At 38.5% G+C, this 16,802-nt stretch overlaps 1 protein-coding gene and 2 long non-coding RNA genes across 3 annotated transcripts in view; all 3 read right to left on the bottom strand.

The window, feature by feature from the left end:
• The window catches only part of LOC138945855 (uncharacterized), a 4,507-nt gene extending 2,352 nt beyond the window's left edge, over positions 1–2,155 (bottom strand). Inside the window, exons 1-3 of the mRNA XM_070317373.1 lie at positions 2,038–2,155; positions 1,339–1,481; positions 140–356 (exon numbers count right to left, since the gene is read on the bottom strand). Coding sequence (XP_070173474.1) covers positions 140–356; positions 1,339–1,481; positions 2,038–2,155 — 478 coding nt within the window. The remainder of the gene's footprint in view (positions 1–139; positions 357–1,338; positions 1,482–2,037) is intronic.
• A 3,177-nt stretch (positions 2,156–5,332) lies between these two features.
• Positions 5,333–8,798, bottom strand: LOC138945460 (uncharacterized). Its single transcript, XR_011449005.1, has 3 exons — positions 8,625–8,798; positions 7,972–8,018; positions 5,333–7,032 (listed from the first exon to the last, which is right to left on the bottom strand). It is a non-coding gene; the product is annotated as an uncharacterized lncRNA (long non-coding RNA).
• A 1,344-nt stretch (positions 8,799–10,142) lies between these two features.
• Positions 10,143–11,339, bottom strand: LOC138946071 (uncharacterized). The gene is made up of 3 exons (XR_011449190.1): positions 11,084–11,339; positions 10,734–10,775; positions 10,143–10,206 (listed from the first exon to the last, which is right to left on the bottom strand). It is a non-coding gene; the product is annotated as an uncharacterized lncRNA (long non-coding RNA).
• Between the last annotated feature and the right edge of the window lie 5,463 nt (positions 11,340–16,802).

The raw sequence follows: 16,802 nt of genomic DNA, 5'->3' as shown, positions 1-16,802 counted from the left end.
TACAAATGCCTAACACTGAGTTTGGTATTTTTCTTATGAGTGTGACGTCATGTTGCATTTACACTATGTGTATCTTCGGCATTGCTTGCAGGTAGTTGATGCTAATCATAGAAAGCCATCACATGAAAAAGCAAATTACCGGAAACAAACAGCGTCACCGTCCTCGAAACTGAAGAATTTAGAGACGAGTTTGCTTGCTGAATCTCCACTTGCACAGAATAGTTGCCGGAATCCTGAGGTCTGGCGAAGCGTATAGACAGTCCCGCGTTGGGGAGAAATCCCACACGCACGTCGTCCGTCGCGTAGAAATGTTTGCTTTTGTAGGTTGCTATCTGTGTCTTTTTCTTGTCTGGTGCCTAGGGAAAATATTGCCTGATAGATTTATTGTATACCATTGACATTGAAACTATATGCTTACGAGACATTGAAACGATATGCTTACGATGTGTTCATGTTTACATTCAATACTCTCTTTTAAGCAATCATTAAAATATTTAAATTGCATACATATGATGTGATATAACTCAAATTCTGTTTTTACTCTTACGAAACACTTGAATTATTGCTTTTCTGCCCTAGATACATATCTCTCCGCTCTGTCGGGCTGTGGGGCGAATGTGATGAAAGGACTGGAGAGAGAGAGAGAGAGAGAGAGAGAGAGAGAGAGAGAGAGAGAGAGAGAGAGAGAGCGTGTGAGAGAGAGTGAGAGAGAGTGAGTGAGAGAGAGGGAGAGAGAGGGAGAGAGAGGGGAGAGAGAGAGAGAGCGACAGAGAGAGTGAGAAAGAGCGAGAGGGAGGACGAGATAGAGAGAGAGGGAGAGAGAGCGAGAGAGCGAGAGAGTGAGAGGGAGGACGAGACAGAGAGAGAGAGCAAGAGGAAGGTAGAGAGAGAGAGAGCGAGAGAGCGAGAGAGTGAGAGGGAGGACGAGACAGAGAGAGAGAGCAAGAGGAAGGTAGAGAGAGAGAGAGAGAGAGAGAGAGAGAGAGAGAGAAAGAGAGAGAGAGAGAGCGAGAGAGAGAGAGAGAGAGAGAGAAAGAGAGAGAGAGAGAGAGAGAGAGAGAGAGAGAGAGAGAGAGAGAGGGAGAGAGAGAACGAGAGGAGGAGAGAGAACGAACGAACGAACGTACGAACGAACGAACTTTATTACTCAAGGATGGAGATTTTAGTCTGACGCCTAGTCTTACAATCTGTTCCTTCTAAACTAAGACATAAACAATTTGAAAAACAGAAACAACTTGTGTACAATATAGGCTGTGGTCAGTTATCTGTTTTCATCATTCAGAAATTGTTTCTGTTGTATACTAGTTTTGCTAAAATGTGGAAGCTAATTCGGCGAACCTGAAACCACCAGTCAAGGTTGAGAATAGTCTCTCCATCATGTCCCGTCACGATAGACCAAGGGAAGGACGCTCTGCCTCCTAGACATGCCGTCATCTTCGCCTTGTCTTCAGGGCCTCCGTCCCACTGATACGCCTTCAACACTGTACAGTGATAAAGTGTATCAATTACTCCGAACAATAAGCATGTATTCACACATTGGTAACAGTTTTGTCACGACTGAAAGTTGACTATTTACAGTGCTCCGGACTGAATGTTTTTAGGGAGGGATGTTATAAGACTATGAGACGGCTTTTGCGAAATTATTAATCAGTTTGATCAATTTTTATTTCAGTATGTTTTCTTAACACCTTCAGCCCTGACTGCAGTGCAGATTCAGCAGCCTCTCCAGGGGTTTTGGCACTGCAGTGCAATCTGATGGGTGCTTCACTTAAAGCGCTTCTAACTCTGCAACTAATAGTTGTAGACACATACAATTTTGTGTGTTGTATGGTAAGTGCATGTTCTTACCTGTTGAGTAGCAGTCAGTACCTTCTGAACTGTGTAAAGTTCAAAGAAATCCTTCTTCCAAGTCACAAACACAACACCAAAAAGTATGTAAACACACCACTCTGTCACAGTTGTTTCAACAAGTCACAGGATGTTTCTGTCTCACATTTGCATCGAATCCCTCGCACAGGTCTTGTGCACTCAAATCACCACTTGTTTCACTCGATTGAGACGAAGAAACATCGCATTCGGCATCATAATCAGTGTCATCGTCGAGGAAAATCTCGTCAAGAACCTGCCTCAACGAGTAGCGGCGTTGGTTGCTCATATTTCGCAGGAAAAATGCTCAAAAAACACTCAATCGGACGATTTTCGTTCGCCAAATTGCTCCAAACAAAGCAGAAGGAAGTGGGAACAGATTTACCTCCCTTGCTCGTGACCTGTCTTTTATTTTTAGATCAGAAACAAGGCCAGAGAAGATGCGTGTCGCCGCCCGACAGTTTGTCGGGCACAGGCGCTGAAAGCTGCTAAGGAGCGCCCGACAAACTGTCGGGCGCAGGGCTGAAAGAGAATGCGAACGAATTGCTCAAAAATTTATTTTTTTAATTTTATTTCAAGATAGCATTTGAAATGCTCGCATGAATCATATATAAACGACAACGTGTACGATACGTGGGATTGAGATGGAGGTGGACGAGTGATATATTCGTCAGTTTCATGTCAATACTTGGGACAAACTTTATCCTTTCAAAACGAGCTTTGGTGGTGTAGCCGAATTAAAGTTTTAAACAGAAGGAATTAAATATTTACAGTTGAACACGTTTCTTTTCATTTGGTGAAGATTTGGTTTGCTAATTTTGTTTTTAGAAAAGTTCATGAATGATGTGCGGCGCCTATTTCATACCGATGAGTTGTTTGATAAAACACTGTTCTTTCATATGGTTAAATTGAAAAATCAGTTGGTGAATGTTATATACGGGCATTCTTACTGAAAATATACAAACGAGTTATTGAGAGGCAAATATGTTAAATTAATCACTAATCCGAATTATGTTTTTGTTTACCTTAGATGGGAATTCAAAGTATTCAAAGTTTAAATACTTGATTTTTGCCCAGTCTATGCATAAGAAAATATTGCGAAAACAAAATAATTTCCATCTTTCTCTTTAGAGGTATTTGGATGAAACAAACACTCTTTTAGCCAATACACCATGAGATTTGACCCTTGTGATGCGATGAGGAAAATAATAAACCAGACGTGGAGTCTTTCTCAATGGAAGAGGCCCAGAGGGCTCAGGTCCGTTTTCAAGTTCAGTTTACAGAAAAACAGAAAATAAAACTATTTTTGTTCAATTCGGAAAAAAACAGTAATGCAAGCCCATATAAAATAAATATATCTTTTGCAAACAGTAGACGGCATGTTACTCAATTCTAAGAATAGAGATAAGGAAAAAACAGGTGCTATTTTAGGATTCATGCGAGAAGTTATCCAAATTTAATTTTTTTTTTAAATTAGTGCAAAAGATTCGTACAAGGTCTGAATGTACCATCTCTCTCTAGTGACCAGAAAGGTGATTAAGAATAGGATAACATAAGAGCGAAATCAACACCGTTTCTCGCAAATGATTACGTGACGTTTTTGCTGGTCTTGATGGCCTCACCACCTGTTTTTATCATAATGAAAAAATATGAAAAATTAGGAATGTAGTCCATGCCTCCTTTGTGTCATCATTTGTTGATGGCAAATTGTCGACCAGTCATCAACAAAAAAAACCTGCCCTGACCTTACTTCTTAAAAGAAAATAATTACACGAGGATGATCTCGGGAATTGGAGAAAAAGTGATTATCTCCGGCTAATACATTTTAAGATCCATGAAATTTTTTTAGCAACGCACTTTTCAGCTCTAGTTGGTACTATTATTCATAAAAATCAGTCAAACTTTGTGTTTAAATTAGAATAAAATGCTGGATTGGATATGATTCAATTGTGGACATGCACAGCTTATTTATGATTTCTAGGTTTATTGGTCTGCATAACTTGACGCACAATTATTGACCTATTATTACCAGATATTATGTGTAGCACTTAAATCCAATAAAACTTAAACTCTGATTCGCATAATTATTACCATACCAACATTATTGCAGGGTTTAATTAAAATGTTGGTAATATTACACCAAATTATATTGGTTATATTCTTTGTGTACTGCACATGGCTGGAATACAACCTGATGTTTTATGACGTAATAGAACTTGTTTACTTAATTTGTTTTATGTTTAAATTCCGAGTGCTGGTAATTTTATTTTGAAATGAAACACTGGTGGTTGGCTGTAAAGTGTTAAAAAGACGTAGGATTACCTCTGTTGCACTAGACAAAATAATATAGCATATATGTACCCAATAAATGCAGGTGTGAGATTTGCAAAGATTTTTTTCATGAGAAATTTGATTTTAAAAATGTAAATGGAACATTCGTTTTATTTGGTATTTTGAGGGAAAATGTATGTTATCAGACATCATTATCCCAGCGAAGCTGGAGGTATCCCGTGAACGCTATTCACGACTTTCCGACCTTGACATTGTAGTGGGGGTCAAGTGGGCGTCGGCATCATTGTCCAATCAGAAATAGGGATGCGCTTCCGCTTCCTGTCCCGCCCAGTCTGCGCAAAAGAAATGGCGCAAAACTGTTTGCGCGGAAAAAGGTGATGAAAAAAAAGAACACAACCTGGTTTGATAACCAAATGATTGCGACCTTGCATTCTAGCATCATTTAATGTGGAACAACGACACATCTGATAAACAAATAGCCATTTTGTTACCAACATGAGAAACTAGGGTTTAGAATCGAAGCGGTAAACCCGGACGCTGTTTGTACACGTAAATCCGGAGAAGCTATCGAAGTAGGTGACATGTCGTTTCACTCTGAGTGTGCCAGCACCGGCCCTCTACCCGCCAAACCCCCACTAGGCAGGGAAAGTGGTTCGACCTTGCATGACTGCAGGGCAAGTTCGATTTTGTTAGCTAAAATTGCTGCTAGTGCTGCCTTGTCTAGATCTTTTTCAATTGGATTTTTTTCTCTATAATACTGGAATAAGTGGGTGCTTTTCTAGATCTAAGCATCGACCGATAGATAAAGATGTTCCTTGCATTGCATTCTCCTAAATCTGTTATTCTAACCAGTTTGTTTAAGAATATAATTGTTCGTTTTTTGTTTGTTTTTAGTTGATAAGCTTACAAGATTTTTTCTTTTTTAAGTAAGTGGTTTCACACGTATAACATGAGACCCACATGCACTAGACAATGGAAGTTGAGGTCCTCGTTTAATACAACAAATGCCAGTATTATATTTCAGACTCCTTTTGGAGGAATGTGTGGGGTTTGGGTGTTGAACTTGAAGTGGTAGATTGTTTGCACAGGTATGAATGTTCGTACGTTCGAACGTGCACACATGTATGCAGGCATTTGTTTGTCAAGCAGGAACATGCAACATTTTGTTGACCGTATGTGAGTGCGTGTGTAATAAAACCAACGACAAACAATACAAAAAGCTCCAGCTCTGCTTCTTCACCAGTCACAGACGCATTGCGTTGTTCAGCTTTCCAGAAATATATTAACTCAGTCAGAACCCGCTTCATGAATATTTTATTTCAGGAAAAAGTCAATCGAATCTACACAAAAAAAGGTTATTGTGTTGTTCTGTCTTTGAGACTGTATCAAATGATATTGAGCTACTAGAAGAAACATGTCTGTGGCATAGTTTGACCCAACAGATAGAGAAGTCAACAGAGGTATTCTGCCGTCAGCAGCTTTATTGCTGTTTTGAATTTGATCTTGCATAATTTTATTACATAATTTTGCAACACACAAAGAAATCGTAATTGAATATTTTACGCAAAATTGAATAATTCGCAAACATGTTTGTATGAACAAATATTATTTTAAGAAAATATGAGTGTGAGGATGGACGTATTTTGAGTGAAGTAGCAGAAATTCTTTTTAAGTTCTTTAGCTACATGCACACGTTCTGTTAATTACGTTCTTAGCAGGGAGATCCAGATTAATAATACTGCTGTGACAGGTTGTGGTTTCCATACACACTTTGAATACAGGGAGAAAAAAAAGAAAAAAAAACCACAGTTAAAAAAAAAAAATGTGCACATAGGATTAAAATATTAAAGTGTACAGAATAATAAAAGCAACATATGTACAAAAACAAATCTCGTGGTTCTCTTGTCAAACCCACTGTAGTAAGCACAGAATAGGAGAGAAGATTTTGGAGAAGGTGGCTTAACCTACTGAAGTAAATGATCAAGAGGATTCTAAGCATCCAGTGCTAAAGCTCTCAAATCACAAGACAAACACACTTGTTGTGGCTATCCGAACTGTTGATTTAAAAAAAAAAACATACCCACAAATTGTAAACATCTATTACAAAATTATAGATATTGTATGGATCTGTCTTTGTAAAATATACTGAACAGAAAATTTTAAATAATCTGCACAAATCTCGTGGTTCTCTTGTCAAGTAGTAGGCACTGAAAAAAACCCAAAAAACCCCTGTGTTTTGTCTTGTAAATTATACTTTACTAAATGTGTACAGTATTCTAAGAAAAGAAAAATTCTTCCTTTTTATCATATCAATTGCCTCCCTTGAATTTTATTTGTAAAATAATTCTGAGAAAAAAAGCGTTCTACTTAAAAGCAGTGCAATCAAGAAAATGGGTACAACCTGTGTGTATACCTTTATTCCTTATTCTTTTTATTTAATTGAGGATGTCACTACGCAGTTTTACTGATTTAAAAAAAAAATTGCTTCAAATTATCTCCCTTGAACAAACACTTCTTTTTACAATTAAATTTTGTTTACACGAAGAGGTAGTTTTAAGGGTATATACAAGAAAACAATATTGCAACCTTAGATGTATTTACATTTGGACTAATTCCATTAAAAAAAATTCAAACTATAAATGATAAATCAAAATAAAACAGATTTTGGGGCTGTGCACAAGCTAATAGGATTAAACACGAAAGTCGTACCGAAGAATCGTCAAATACTTTTGCTAACAGCTATACTTAAACATAAGAAAATATGATCTGCATCTCTTGTTATGAAGATGATGGCACTCGTCCACCGAAGTGCATGCCATATATGCTTTACTGTGCGCTCTCCCTCTCAATGGTCTTTCCCTGGCTGACTCGATTCTGAGGAGATAAAAGAAAACACATTCAGTACAAGCTGTAAAAAATAACAACAAAACTAGTATTACTTACAGTATTTGCTGGTTTCTGAGTATTTGATTGAAGGCCCAATCCGACTTGTACGAAGTTTGCCCGACTGTCGCAGATTTGGTCAGGTAATTGCATGGAGTAAAATCATGCCTCAATTTGGTAACATACAAACTGCAATATTCTAAGGCTGTGAGTGTGAGAATACATCGGCGCCACTTTTTAAAAACTTTCTTTTTGTGTGTGCGCATGTTTTAGTGCCAAAAATGAATAGGCCGAGTGCTCTCTCTGCAAAACTTGTGTGAAGCTTCAGAGCTCTATCAATGGTTTGAAAGAAAAAACATACTTTTCCATGTTTGACGTTCTTGTTCCCTTCCCTGTGAAATTTACTGTCCGTAGGTTACCGGATTTTGTTAATGTCCGTGAAAACCTCAACTATTCATTGCTGAGTGCCCAGTGATAGCTATCCCCCTCAACGACCTTGCACTGCTGAATCCTGATTCTTCCCATTGTTTGATTCTGTAATGAAATTGTGCAGTTGGTAGTTATGTGAGCTTCTTCTTGGGGGTGGGGGGGGGGGGGGGGGTTATTAAACCATCAGATCACAAAGTAAGACTTCATTGTAATGTGCTGATATTTGTTCAGGTGCCCACCATTTTCTATGTGAAAACATGTTGCTAACTGACATGAACCCAACCTTAAAACATGATGTAGGTGAGTAGCCCATCTAGAAAAAAGAACCTGTTCTAATTCGGAATTAGAACAGGTTCGTTTTTCTAGATGGGCTACTCACCTACATCACGTTTCATGGTTGGGTTCATGTTAGTTAGCAACATGTTTTCAAATTCTCATCAGGCAATCACGGCTGACACTAAACACAGAACAGGTGGGAAAGACATAATTCAATTTACTCACCTTCCTTGCATTGTGAGACTGGCCATATGAATCTGCTGAAGTAGTTCCTGCACATATTTAATCAAATATTCATCTTAATAACGTGTTAATATCGCTTGTTCTAGCAAATCAGACTTGACAGTTTTCTGAAGGCTTGCACAATTTAAGAGCTTGCCTGTCCCCAATCATTACAATAAGAAACAACATCTAGTATGGAAGTATTTTCAGGGTATGAAGGTTTTAATATAATGTCGGTTCTTCTGGGGGCATGGAGAAACACCTTACACAAAGTAGAACATACACAACAAATTTCAAACAATTGAAGTCACACCATAGTTTTACTCACAAACAAACAACAGCAATACAATAAACAGTCTGCAAACGCCTACATGTTGTCTACACTAGGTATAAAGAAACAAAGAAGCACATGAAGACAGGCTTTGTCAAGTAGACCATTATAGCGAATGAGCAACAGCTGATGATCCAGACCACCAAATTGACATGATTTCCCCTTATTCAGTTTGTGATTGTAGTCATATTGACGATGCATGACTTCAATTTTTCTAAGTAAGTCTCTTGGTGCGTTTACGGATACATTCATTGTCACAATTACGACCTGGGTAAACTTCAATTCATGACTTTTTTTTTAACTGGCATAGACATTATGAGCATACCAGAATTATTTTCCTGTTAGACTGTCTTCTTCTTTTTCTTCTTCTGCGTTCGATATTCATGGCTGTCATATCGTCAGGTCAGTGGCTGCCATGAAGTCTGCATAAACCAATTAAATAAATAATTAAGGAAAAAAAACACCCTTACATCATAATAAATCAGAACCATCAAAACCACCCCCCTACCATCCAATAAAACCTGCATACAAAAACACTTCAAAATAAAAAAATGAAAACATTTAATTCCACTTCAAAAATATAAAAGTTGTTATGCTTTATTTTCATTATCTCTTTACACACACAAAAATTGCTGTGCAAATCTTATTAAAAACATCAATGCCCGAGACACCAGTAACCTGTTTATGTTGTTGACCTTGTAGGTTTTCAGTTTAAGAGGCTGTTTGAGTTTGAAAAGTACTTGTCCATCCTGCCGGTTAATTTAGCAAACGCTGTTTTAAAATTTAGAACACTGAATCATAAATTGCCTATACAAAAAGGTAGGACTCTTGGTATTCCCAGACAAGACAGAATCTGTCACAAATGTTCATCAGGTGACCTTGGGGACGAGTTCCATTATATTTTTGTATGTCCTTTCTTTACCAATTATAGAAAACAGTTGTTACGGTGCTATTATTATGCCCGCCCCAATTCAGTTAAATTCAGAGAGCTTTTTTCCACTACAAAAAAGAGTTTATTGCTAAAACTCGCAAAGTTCATGACACTTGTCATGGACTGTTTGAGAAGCGAGTAAAATTTAATTCTCTTTTAGCTTTATACTCCGTTATCTGTTTTGTGTTGTTTGTAATAGTATTTTCGTCCTTATGTTAACCCACCCATCACCCCCCCCTCTCCCTTCCCCCCTTTCCCCATAGTAAAGAAATGTATGTAATCACTTTGCACTTGTAATGTTTTATTATTTTTTGTATTATTATTATCATTATTATTATTATTATTATTATTTATTATTATTATTGTTGAATTGTTTCTTGTATTGTTTTTGCTCTCCCTCACCCCTCAACTCCCTTTTCTGTACATAGTCTGATTTCTTTTTGTTTTAGTTCCTTTTATTTGGTGTTGAATGAAATGTGTTTTTATTGTGTTTTTTAATTTTCCATGTACCCTCACGGGGTTTTATTGGAATAAATAAAACTTGAAACTTGAAACTTGTTCAAAAAACCGTTTCCCTGGAATCTGCACTATGATAACCATGAATAATACCATAGGGAAAATATTACATCACCAAGACCTAAAAAATAACACCAACCGACACTCCTCACCCTTATTTCACCCACTATGCCAACCCAAAGACTGGAAAATAATAATCAAATACAGAATGAACAAAAATGCTTGATTTCATTTCTCAAATGATAAGTTGAAAATCTTCATTCTTCATAATAATGTTTTTGGCATAATGTGTAATTGCCACAATTTACAGAGTTTTATAAAAAAATGATGCGATAAAAATCAAAGGGAAAACATTTGTTCATATACTGATACCTTATTTACCTTGTGGCTTGTGTGCCTTAGGTTTAGGAGCTGCTCAAACGTCCATTGCTCCTCAGTCTGCAAGAAATTAAGCGATGGCCTGAAGGAGAATGGAAAAAAATCCTTTGTCAGCACCATGTGTATGTGTGTGGGTGGGTGTTTTAGATAAATAGGCAGGGTGGGGGGGGGGGGGGGGTGTGTGCAATAGGTACCACGCCTAATGCAGTCTGCAAAACAACTTCTACAGAGCTTTTATGATACAAAGCTTCAAATAAGAAACACATTACAATCAAATGAAAGCTGAGCCTGTCATTGCAAAATAAGAAGGAATATACAACAATCCAGTGGCATGTAAAATATTGTTCCTTCAGAAAGATGGCTCTGACAGCAGAAACAATTTAACTTGAAGTTTGAGTCAAAAATTATTTCTCTACATTAGCGAACGTAGGCTACTTGCAGTTATACCCCTCACACATGAAATATTCACAGATTGAATAACAGTTTGTTCCCAATGTTGCTTCCGTGTATCGGTTAGATCCATCTCGGTTAGATCCATCTGCAGAGTACGGATTGTCATCCGTTTAAAAAGGAAAAACAATCAGAACTTGTCATCAGTGATCAACCTACCTTGCAAGAGTGGGGTGAAACACTCACTTCCTGCCAACATGTCTGCAAAAAAAGGAAACAATGCCAATGAAAGCTTAAAATGATTCTTTTGTTCAATATGTGTACACGTGCTTCATTTCTGGGGTGAAAGTGTAAAATATATCGATGGATTGATAGAACAATATATAGCCTCAAGTTCACCGCACCAAAAAATACTTATCAATCAACATTGTCATCACTCGATCAGCTATTCCATCTCTTTCATGTGTGTGTGTGTGATGGTGTGAGCGTGTGTGTGTTTGTGTACGTGTGTGTGTGTGTGTGTGTGTGTGTGTGTGTTTGTGAACAAGCTTTGAAAAACGTATGTTTACCTTGCTCTAGATCTACTGATTTTCGTAGGCGGAGACTTCTCTGCCGTGAGGGCGGCTTCGTTTCCCTGGCAGAATTCAACATCTTGTACAGATCTGCCGGTGATTTTCTTTTCCTCCGCTTCGTGAGTCACTTGATCCACAGATTTAACGAACATTGAATGTTCTGTTAGTTCTTGTGACGGAAGTACAATCAAGGAATTAAGTGGGCATTCCTGAGTCCTCTGCTGGCTTCATGTCCACAAAGTAAATCGCACAAACTTGCAGCGGGGTTTGGGGGGTAGTTTATCACTTTGAAGAAGAACAGCTAGTCGTCGCCGCCCGTTCAGCATTCTTCGCGCGACTTTTACAGAGGATGGCATATCATTTTTTTTCTCCTGCTAAATGTTGCCAGGGTGCACAAACTGAGAAAGCATTCCCGATTTTCCACAATGTTCTACTTCTTTCGAGTCTTTTGCACAACATGATTTATAAGTTCTGCCAGTGTTAGTGTACGTCTAATTCATGATGCCTACCTGACAGCTGGGTCAAAAGTTACGTTCGAGAAAATACTCGAACTAAGTTCCAAACAACTCGAAGAGCAGACATGTAACATGTGGTAGGGAGGCCCACTGTCCTAGGCGTGAATAGTGCACAGAAGGCATTTTTTAGAGTGCTGTAAACAGCTTCAAAATTAAGCAATGTTCTTATAGTTCAGGTTTGAAATGTAAAAGTACTTATAGAATTGCTGTGCAAAGTTTGAAGCCTGTTAGAATTATACATTTGGAGGTATTGGACTGTAAAGTCAGGCAAATATGCGATTTTTTCACAACTGGGAAGTTCTGTACAGGGCGACAAATTAAAAAAAGCAAAAAGAAATGACCTTTTCGGTTTTATTTTATAAAACAGATTGCAGCAACCACAAATGTATCACAGTTGAACCAATAAATGCAATAAAAAGGGTTTTATAGCCGATTGCAATTTTAGGCTATATTGACGTCATCACACGAAATTTAAAAAACGCGAACAAGCAAATCTTCAGTGGTTTTACAGGTAAATATGTCATACGATATATCAAATTGAAGATCTCTTTGTGTACAATCTAGCTGTCATACTTTTGATGCTGTATAATCAAAACTTTACAACTTAAGCTTGAAAATCAATATTTTCAAAAATAATAAATTTAAAATAAAAACTATAAAATGTATTAATGTTCCGCAATGTCAATCTTTAAAAACATTTGTAACCTCACATTTTAGCATATTTCCACACATTGAATGATAATAATTTTACTTCCAAACAAGAAAACACTAACTACAGCACAAGTTTGCAGTTATGCGTTATATTTTAATCTGCCTGACTGAAAATGTGTGCGTTTCTTCCTTAACCTGTATATCCGCGATTATATAGCAAATTATGTGTATGTAAGTGTGTATATATCCATGTATGCAGGTATGTATGTGTGTATGCTTATGTGTGTATGTGAATATCTCTCTCTTTCTATCTCTCTCTCTCTCTCTCTTTCTATCTCTCTCTCTCTCTCTCTCTCTCTCTCTCTCTCTCTCATACACCCCCCCACACACAATATCTGTTATCCTTGTTGCGGTGCAATTAAGGTTAGGTATCCAGCATGACAAAATCCCCAGCAATGCAATAATGACACAAACAACAGATTTTCAACAAAAAAACTTTCACAGCAAAACAGAAATTGTCTAATCAATGAAATGTAACAAATACAATTGCAGAACAGAACAAAGAAACATTTAAAATATAACATCAGGTATTTAGCGCCAAAAAGTCAGATCATTAGTTATGAGAAGCAATTAAGAACAATAAACAATTCAGCGCCATAAAAGTCATTTGAAGTCATCAGTCACACTTTACTGAATTACAAAAATCGTCGGGAAATGAATTCAGCATTATAACAATACCATCAATAAACACACAAGCATGAAGATGAAACAGAACAGACCGAAATTGTAGCACAGAATTGAATTCTGCAAACATATCGCGATCAAAGAAGAACACCAGGTGACTAAGTGTATTAAAGCTATCGTTAAACAGACATTACACATTCAATGAGATGTACCTACAGATCAGGTTATTCGTGCTACAAAACCCAGTGCGGATCATAGTCTAAAAGACATCGAGATATTACTAAATTATACAGTACTTCAGCGCCATACTTCTCTTCTTCTTCTTCTGCGTTAATGGGCTAAAACTCCCACGTTCACTCATGTTTTTGCACTAGTGGGTTTTTACGTGTATGGCCGTTTTTAGCCCGCCATTTAGGCAGCCATACGCCGCTTTCGGAGGAAGCATGCTGGATATGTTCGTGTTCCTAGATCCTATAACCCACCGAACTTCTGACATGGTTTACAGGATCTTTTCCGTGCGCACTTAGTCTTTTGCTTGCGTGTACAATCCCCGGCGAAAGAAACGCAACGCATTCGCGCCCATTGTTCCGAGTGATTTTTCGTCATTTTCAAATTGTCGTAAAATGTGAACCAGATAAGATAAATCTATTTTACTGGCTCTACGACAAATGCATAGTATTTAATCGTTTTTATCTTTTACTTGTTCATAAATTGTGTTATACAGGGTAGGGGTCAAGCGAGTCGTGATTGCAGGCAAACGTGTCTCTTCAACATGCTACACAAATCGTAAAAATGAATATTTTTTTTAACAAGGTAAAGACATTTTTGGAGGAAATTCATTTCTCAACAACACAATTTAATTAGAATTATTCGCCAAAGCGTTTAAGACTAAATTTTTTTTAGCAAAGATCACTTAGACATTTGGCCACAAATAGCACCTGTTTTTCAAAGAAATCATCAGGTCGATTCCGTGCGAATGAGCTTTTGCCAAACAACCCTTTGTAACACTGTCAAAGTGATCTTTGATAATATTTTGAAGTCTTAAACAATAAGCCATTAGCAGGTCTGCACATAAGTTGACCTGGGAGATGGAAAACATCTCCACACTTAACCCACCAGGCGGCCGCGACCGGGATTCGAACCCTCGACCTTCCGATTAAGGTTGAAACGCTACCTTTTGTTGGAGTAACCCAAGATGCACGCTTGACTTGGAAGAAGCCACATATTGCAGCCACAGAGGCAACAGCGATTAACAAATTCGCACTAACCAGGGCCGGACTACCGGGGGGGGTTATGGGGGTTGCGCATCCCCCCCCCCCCTAGCCTAAACATGTACCTTACTTATTTTTTTATTTTTTTATTATTGCTTATTTTATGCCGTTTCATGCAAGGAGCGACCATTTTCCTATCTCAGAATATGACCTACCCGTCAGCTTCAGGGGGCTTTGCCCCCTGACCCCCACAACGAGGGGGAGGGGGTGGTGGGTTCTGGGGTTTCCGGACCCCCCCCTCCCCCCCAGCCAAAAAATAAAAATATTGAATGAGGTATGCATTTCTTTATTTGACATTGAGTTTCAATTTTCGGGGTATTAATCAGCGACAAAATCTGCTGCCTGAAACTGGTAATGATCATCCTCAGAATGCACCAGATTGCACCATTTTGCATCCTTTTTTTCAAAATTTTCCGGGGGAGCATGCCCCCGGACCCCCCTAGCAAGCTAGGCGCTTCGCGCCGTCGGCTCGGCGCTTCGCGCCTTCACACCCATATCTTCACAATATACTTTTGAAAAAAACCAGTCATAAAATGAACTGATCCGCCCCTGCCGCCAGGGGGGACATCCCCCTGGGCCACCACTGGCAACCCCCCCCCCCCCCTCCTCTTCGCCTAGTCCGGCCCTGCTAACGGAATGAGAGCGAAGACATATGTGTCTATGTGCACGTGTGTCTGTCTGTATTCATGTGTGTGTGTATGTTTGTGTTCGTGTGTGCGTGAGTATGTATGCATGTGTGTATGTGTCTGTCTGTCTTGATTCTGGATCAAAATGTATGTGTTTGAGTTTGTGTGTGTGTGTGTGTGTGTGTGTGTGTTTGTGTGTGTGTGTGTTTTGTGAGAGAACGTTTTACCGAGAATTTACTTTGCAAAGCGAGTATCTACAGCTAGGTTACTGCGAAAAGGGCTTCTGTGTGCTGATCGGTCCTGTGAAGCAATCCATGTTGCAGTGAGGTAGCTACGTGTTTTGTCCACGTGTTTTAAACCGGAATTTCATTGTCCCCCAACAAACCTTCTCCTTGGGTCTGTTAATTTTGCTGGGTCACGGGGTCCTGCGTGTCGTGAATAGCCTGTTTCTGATAATAATACTTGTGGCGAAGGCGAGTCATATATGTAAGCAAAATTGCTGTTCTTGTTAGATCTGTTCACTATAACTGATGGATCTATTCAAGGCCGCGTCGCGGAGAAAAAAAAATCATTACCACAGCTGGAAGGCTCGGTTATTCTTTTTAAAGATGTTGCTAATTCGTTGATCTAACTTTGGTGGGGAGTTGACAAACCTAAAATTATAACATATTTTCCTGTGACATTTCACGGCATGCCTTGATTCAGCCTTCGGCGGTGAAACAGTTGAAAAGCGTTTTAATTTAATCGCTAGGCGAAGTCCAACAAATCTACATCAGGATGAGAACAGACTTCTGGATAGATCTTTTGCAGAGATCTTTCACTACACAATATATTTTCTGTTTAAAATAAGTTTTCTTTGCGAGCTCGTGGAAAATAGGCGATAATTTCGAATTTCGGCTTGTCGCGACGTCAAGTTTTTCACTGTGCATACTCTGATACCGGTGCGTCCCGCTACTGAACACTGCGTAACTGATTCAGCTTTTGTATGACTGCGAGAGTTGATCAGCTTTGGGTTTTTTCACTTCAATCGCTTGTCAAGGTCAAGCCAAAGCACATACTGATGAGAACAAATGTACTAAACTTACTGGTAGATCTATCTCTTGAGATCACAGAGAAGAAAGATCGAGCGACTTCCTAAAACGCATGTGTTTAAAAGAAAACACTGTGTTCAGAATAAACCCTTTCAACGACGTAATGATATATTTTGTAAGTTGCTCCTTTGAACATATAATAACAGAAAGTTGATTGTATCGCACGCAAAATTTCATGAATCTGGTTAGCATATCTTTCCTTTGCGAGTCTTTGGAACTGGGGCGATAATTTGGAGTGTTTCAGCTTGCCGCGACGTCATGCAAATAGTTGTATCACTCTGTAAATGACTAGATTCAGCCTTCGGCGGCGCAGCCGTTGGATAATCGCTTCACTTCAATCGATTGGCCCGGTCAAAGTATAGCCCGTATTGATGAGAAATGATGTTCTTCTTGTAGATTAGCCTTTTAAGATTAATGAGAGAAAAGAGCGATTTCCAAAAACGCCTGTGTCAAAACAAAAACACTGTGTTCAGAATCAACTGTATTCACAACATATTAATAATAATTATGAGTCGCTCTGCGGAATATATAATTACAAAGGATTGATCTGATGGTTTGCAAAATGTCATTAAACTGCGTCTAATACTTTTTTCTTGCGAGATCTCAGAACATACGCGATTCGGCCTTGGACGGCGCAAAAGTTGAAATATTGCTTCACTTCAATCGGTTGGCCCGGTTAAAGTAATGCACACATTGATTAGATAAGACATTGTCCTGGTAGATTGGCCTTTTAACATTATTGACAGGAATGGGCGATTTCCAGAAACTTCTGTGTAAAAAGTAAAACACTGTGTTCAGAACCCACCCTTTTTCAAGACGTTAATAACATTTTGATAAGTCGCTCTTTCACATACATCATAACAAAGGGTTGATCTTAT

The sequence above is a fragment of the Littorina saxatilis genome, linkage group LG13 (assembly GCF_037325665.1).
Source record: "Littorina saxatilis isolate snail1 linkage group LG13, US_GU_Lsax_2.0, whole genome shotgun sequence".
Taxonomy (NCBI): Eukaryota; Metazoa; Mollusca; class Gastropoda; order Littorinimorpha; family Littorinidae; genus Littorina; species Littorina saxatilis.
The sequence above is the reverse complement of the archived record's forward strand: the minus strand, read 5'-3'. Positions and strand labels throughout refer to the sequence as shown.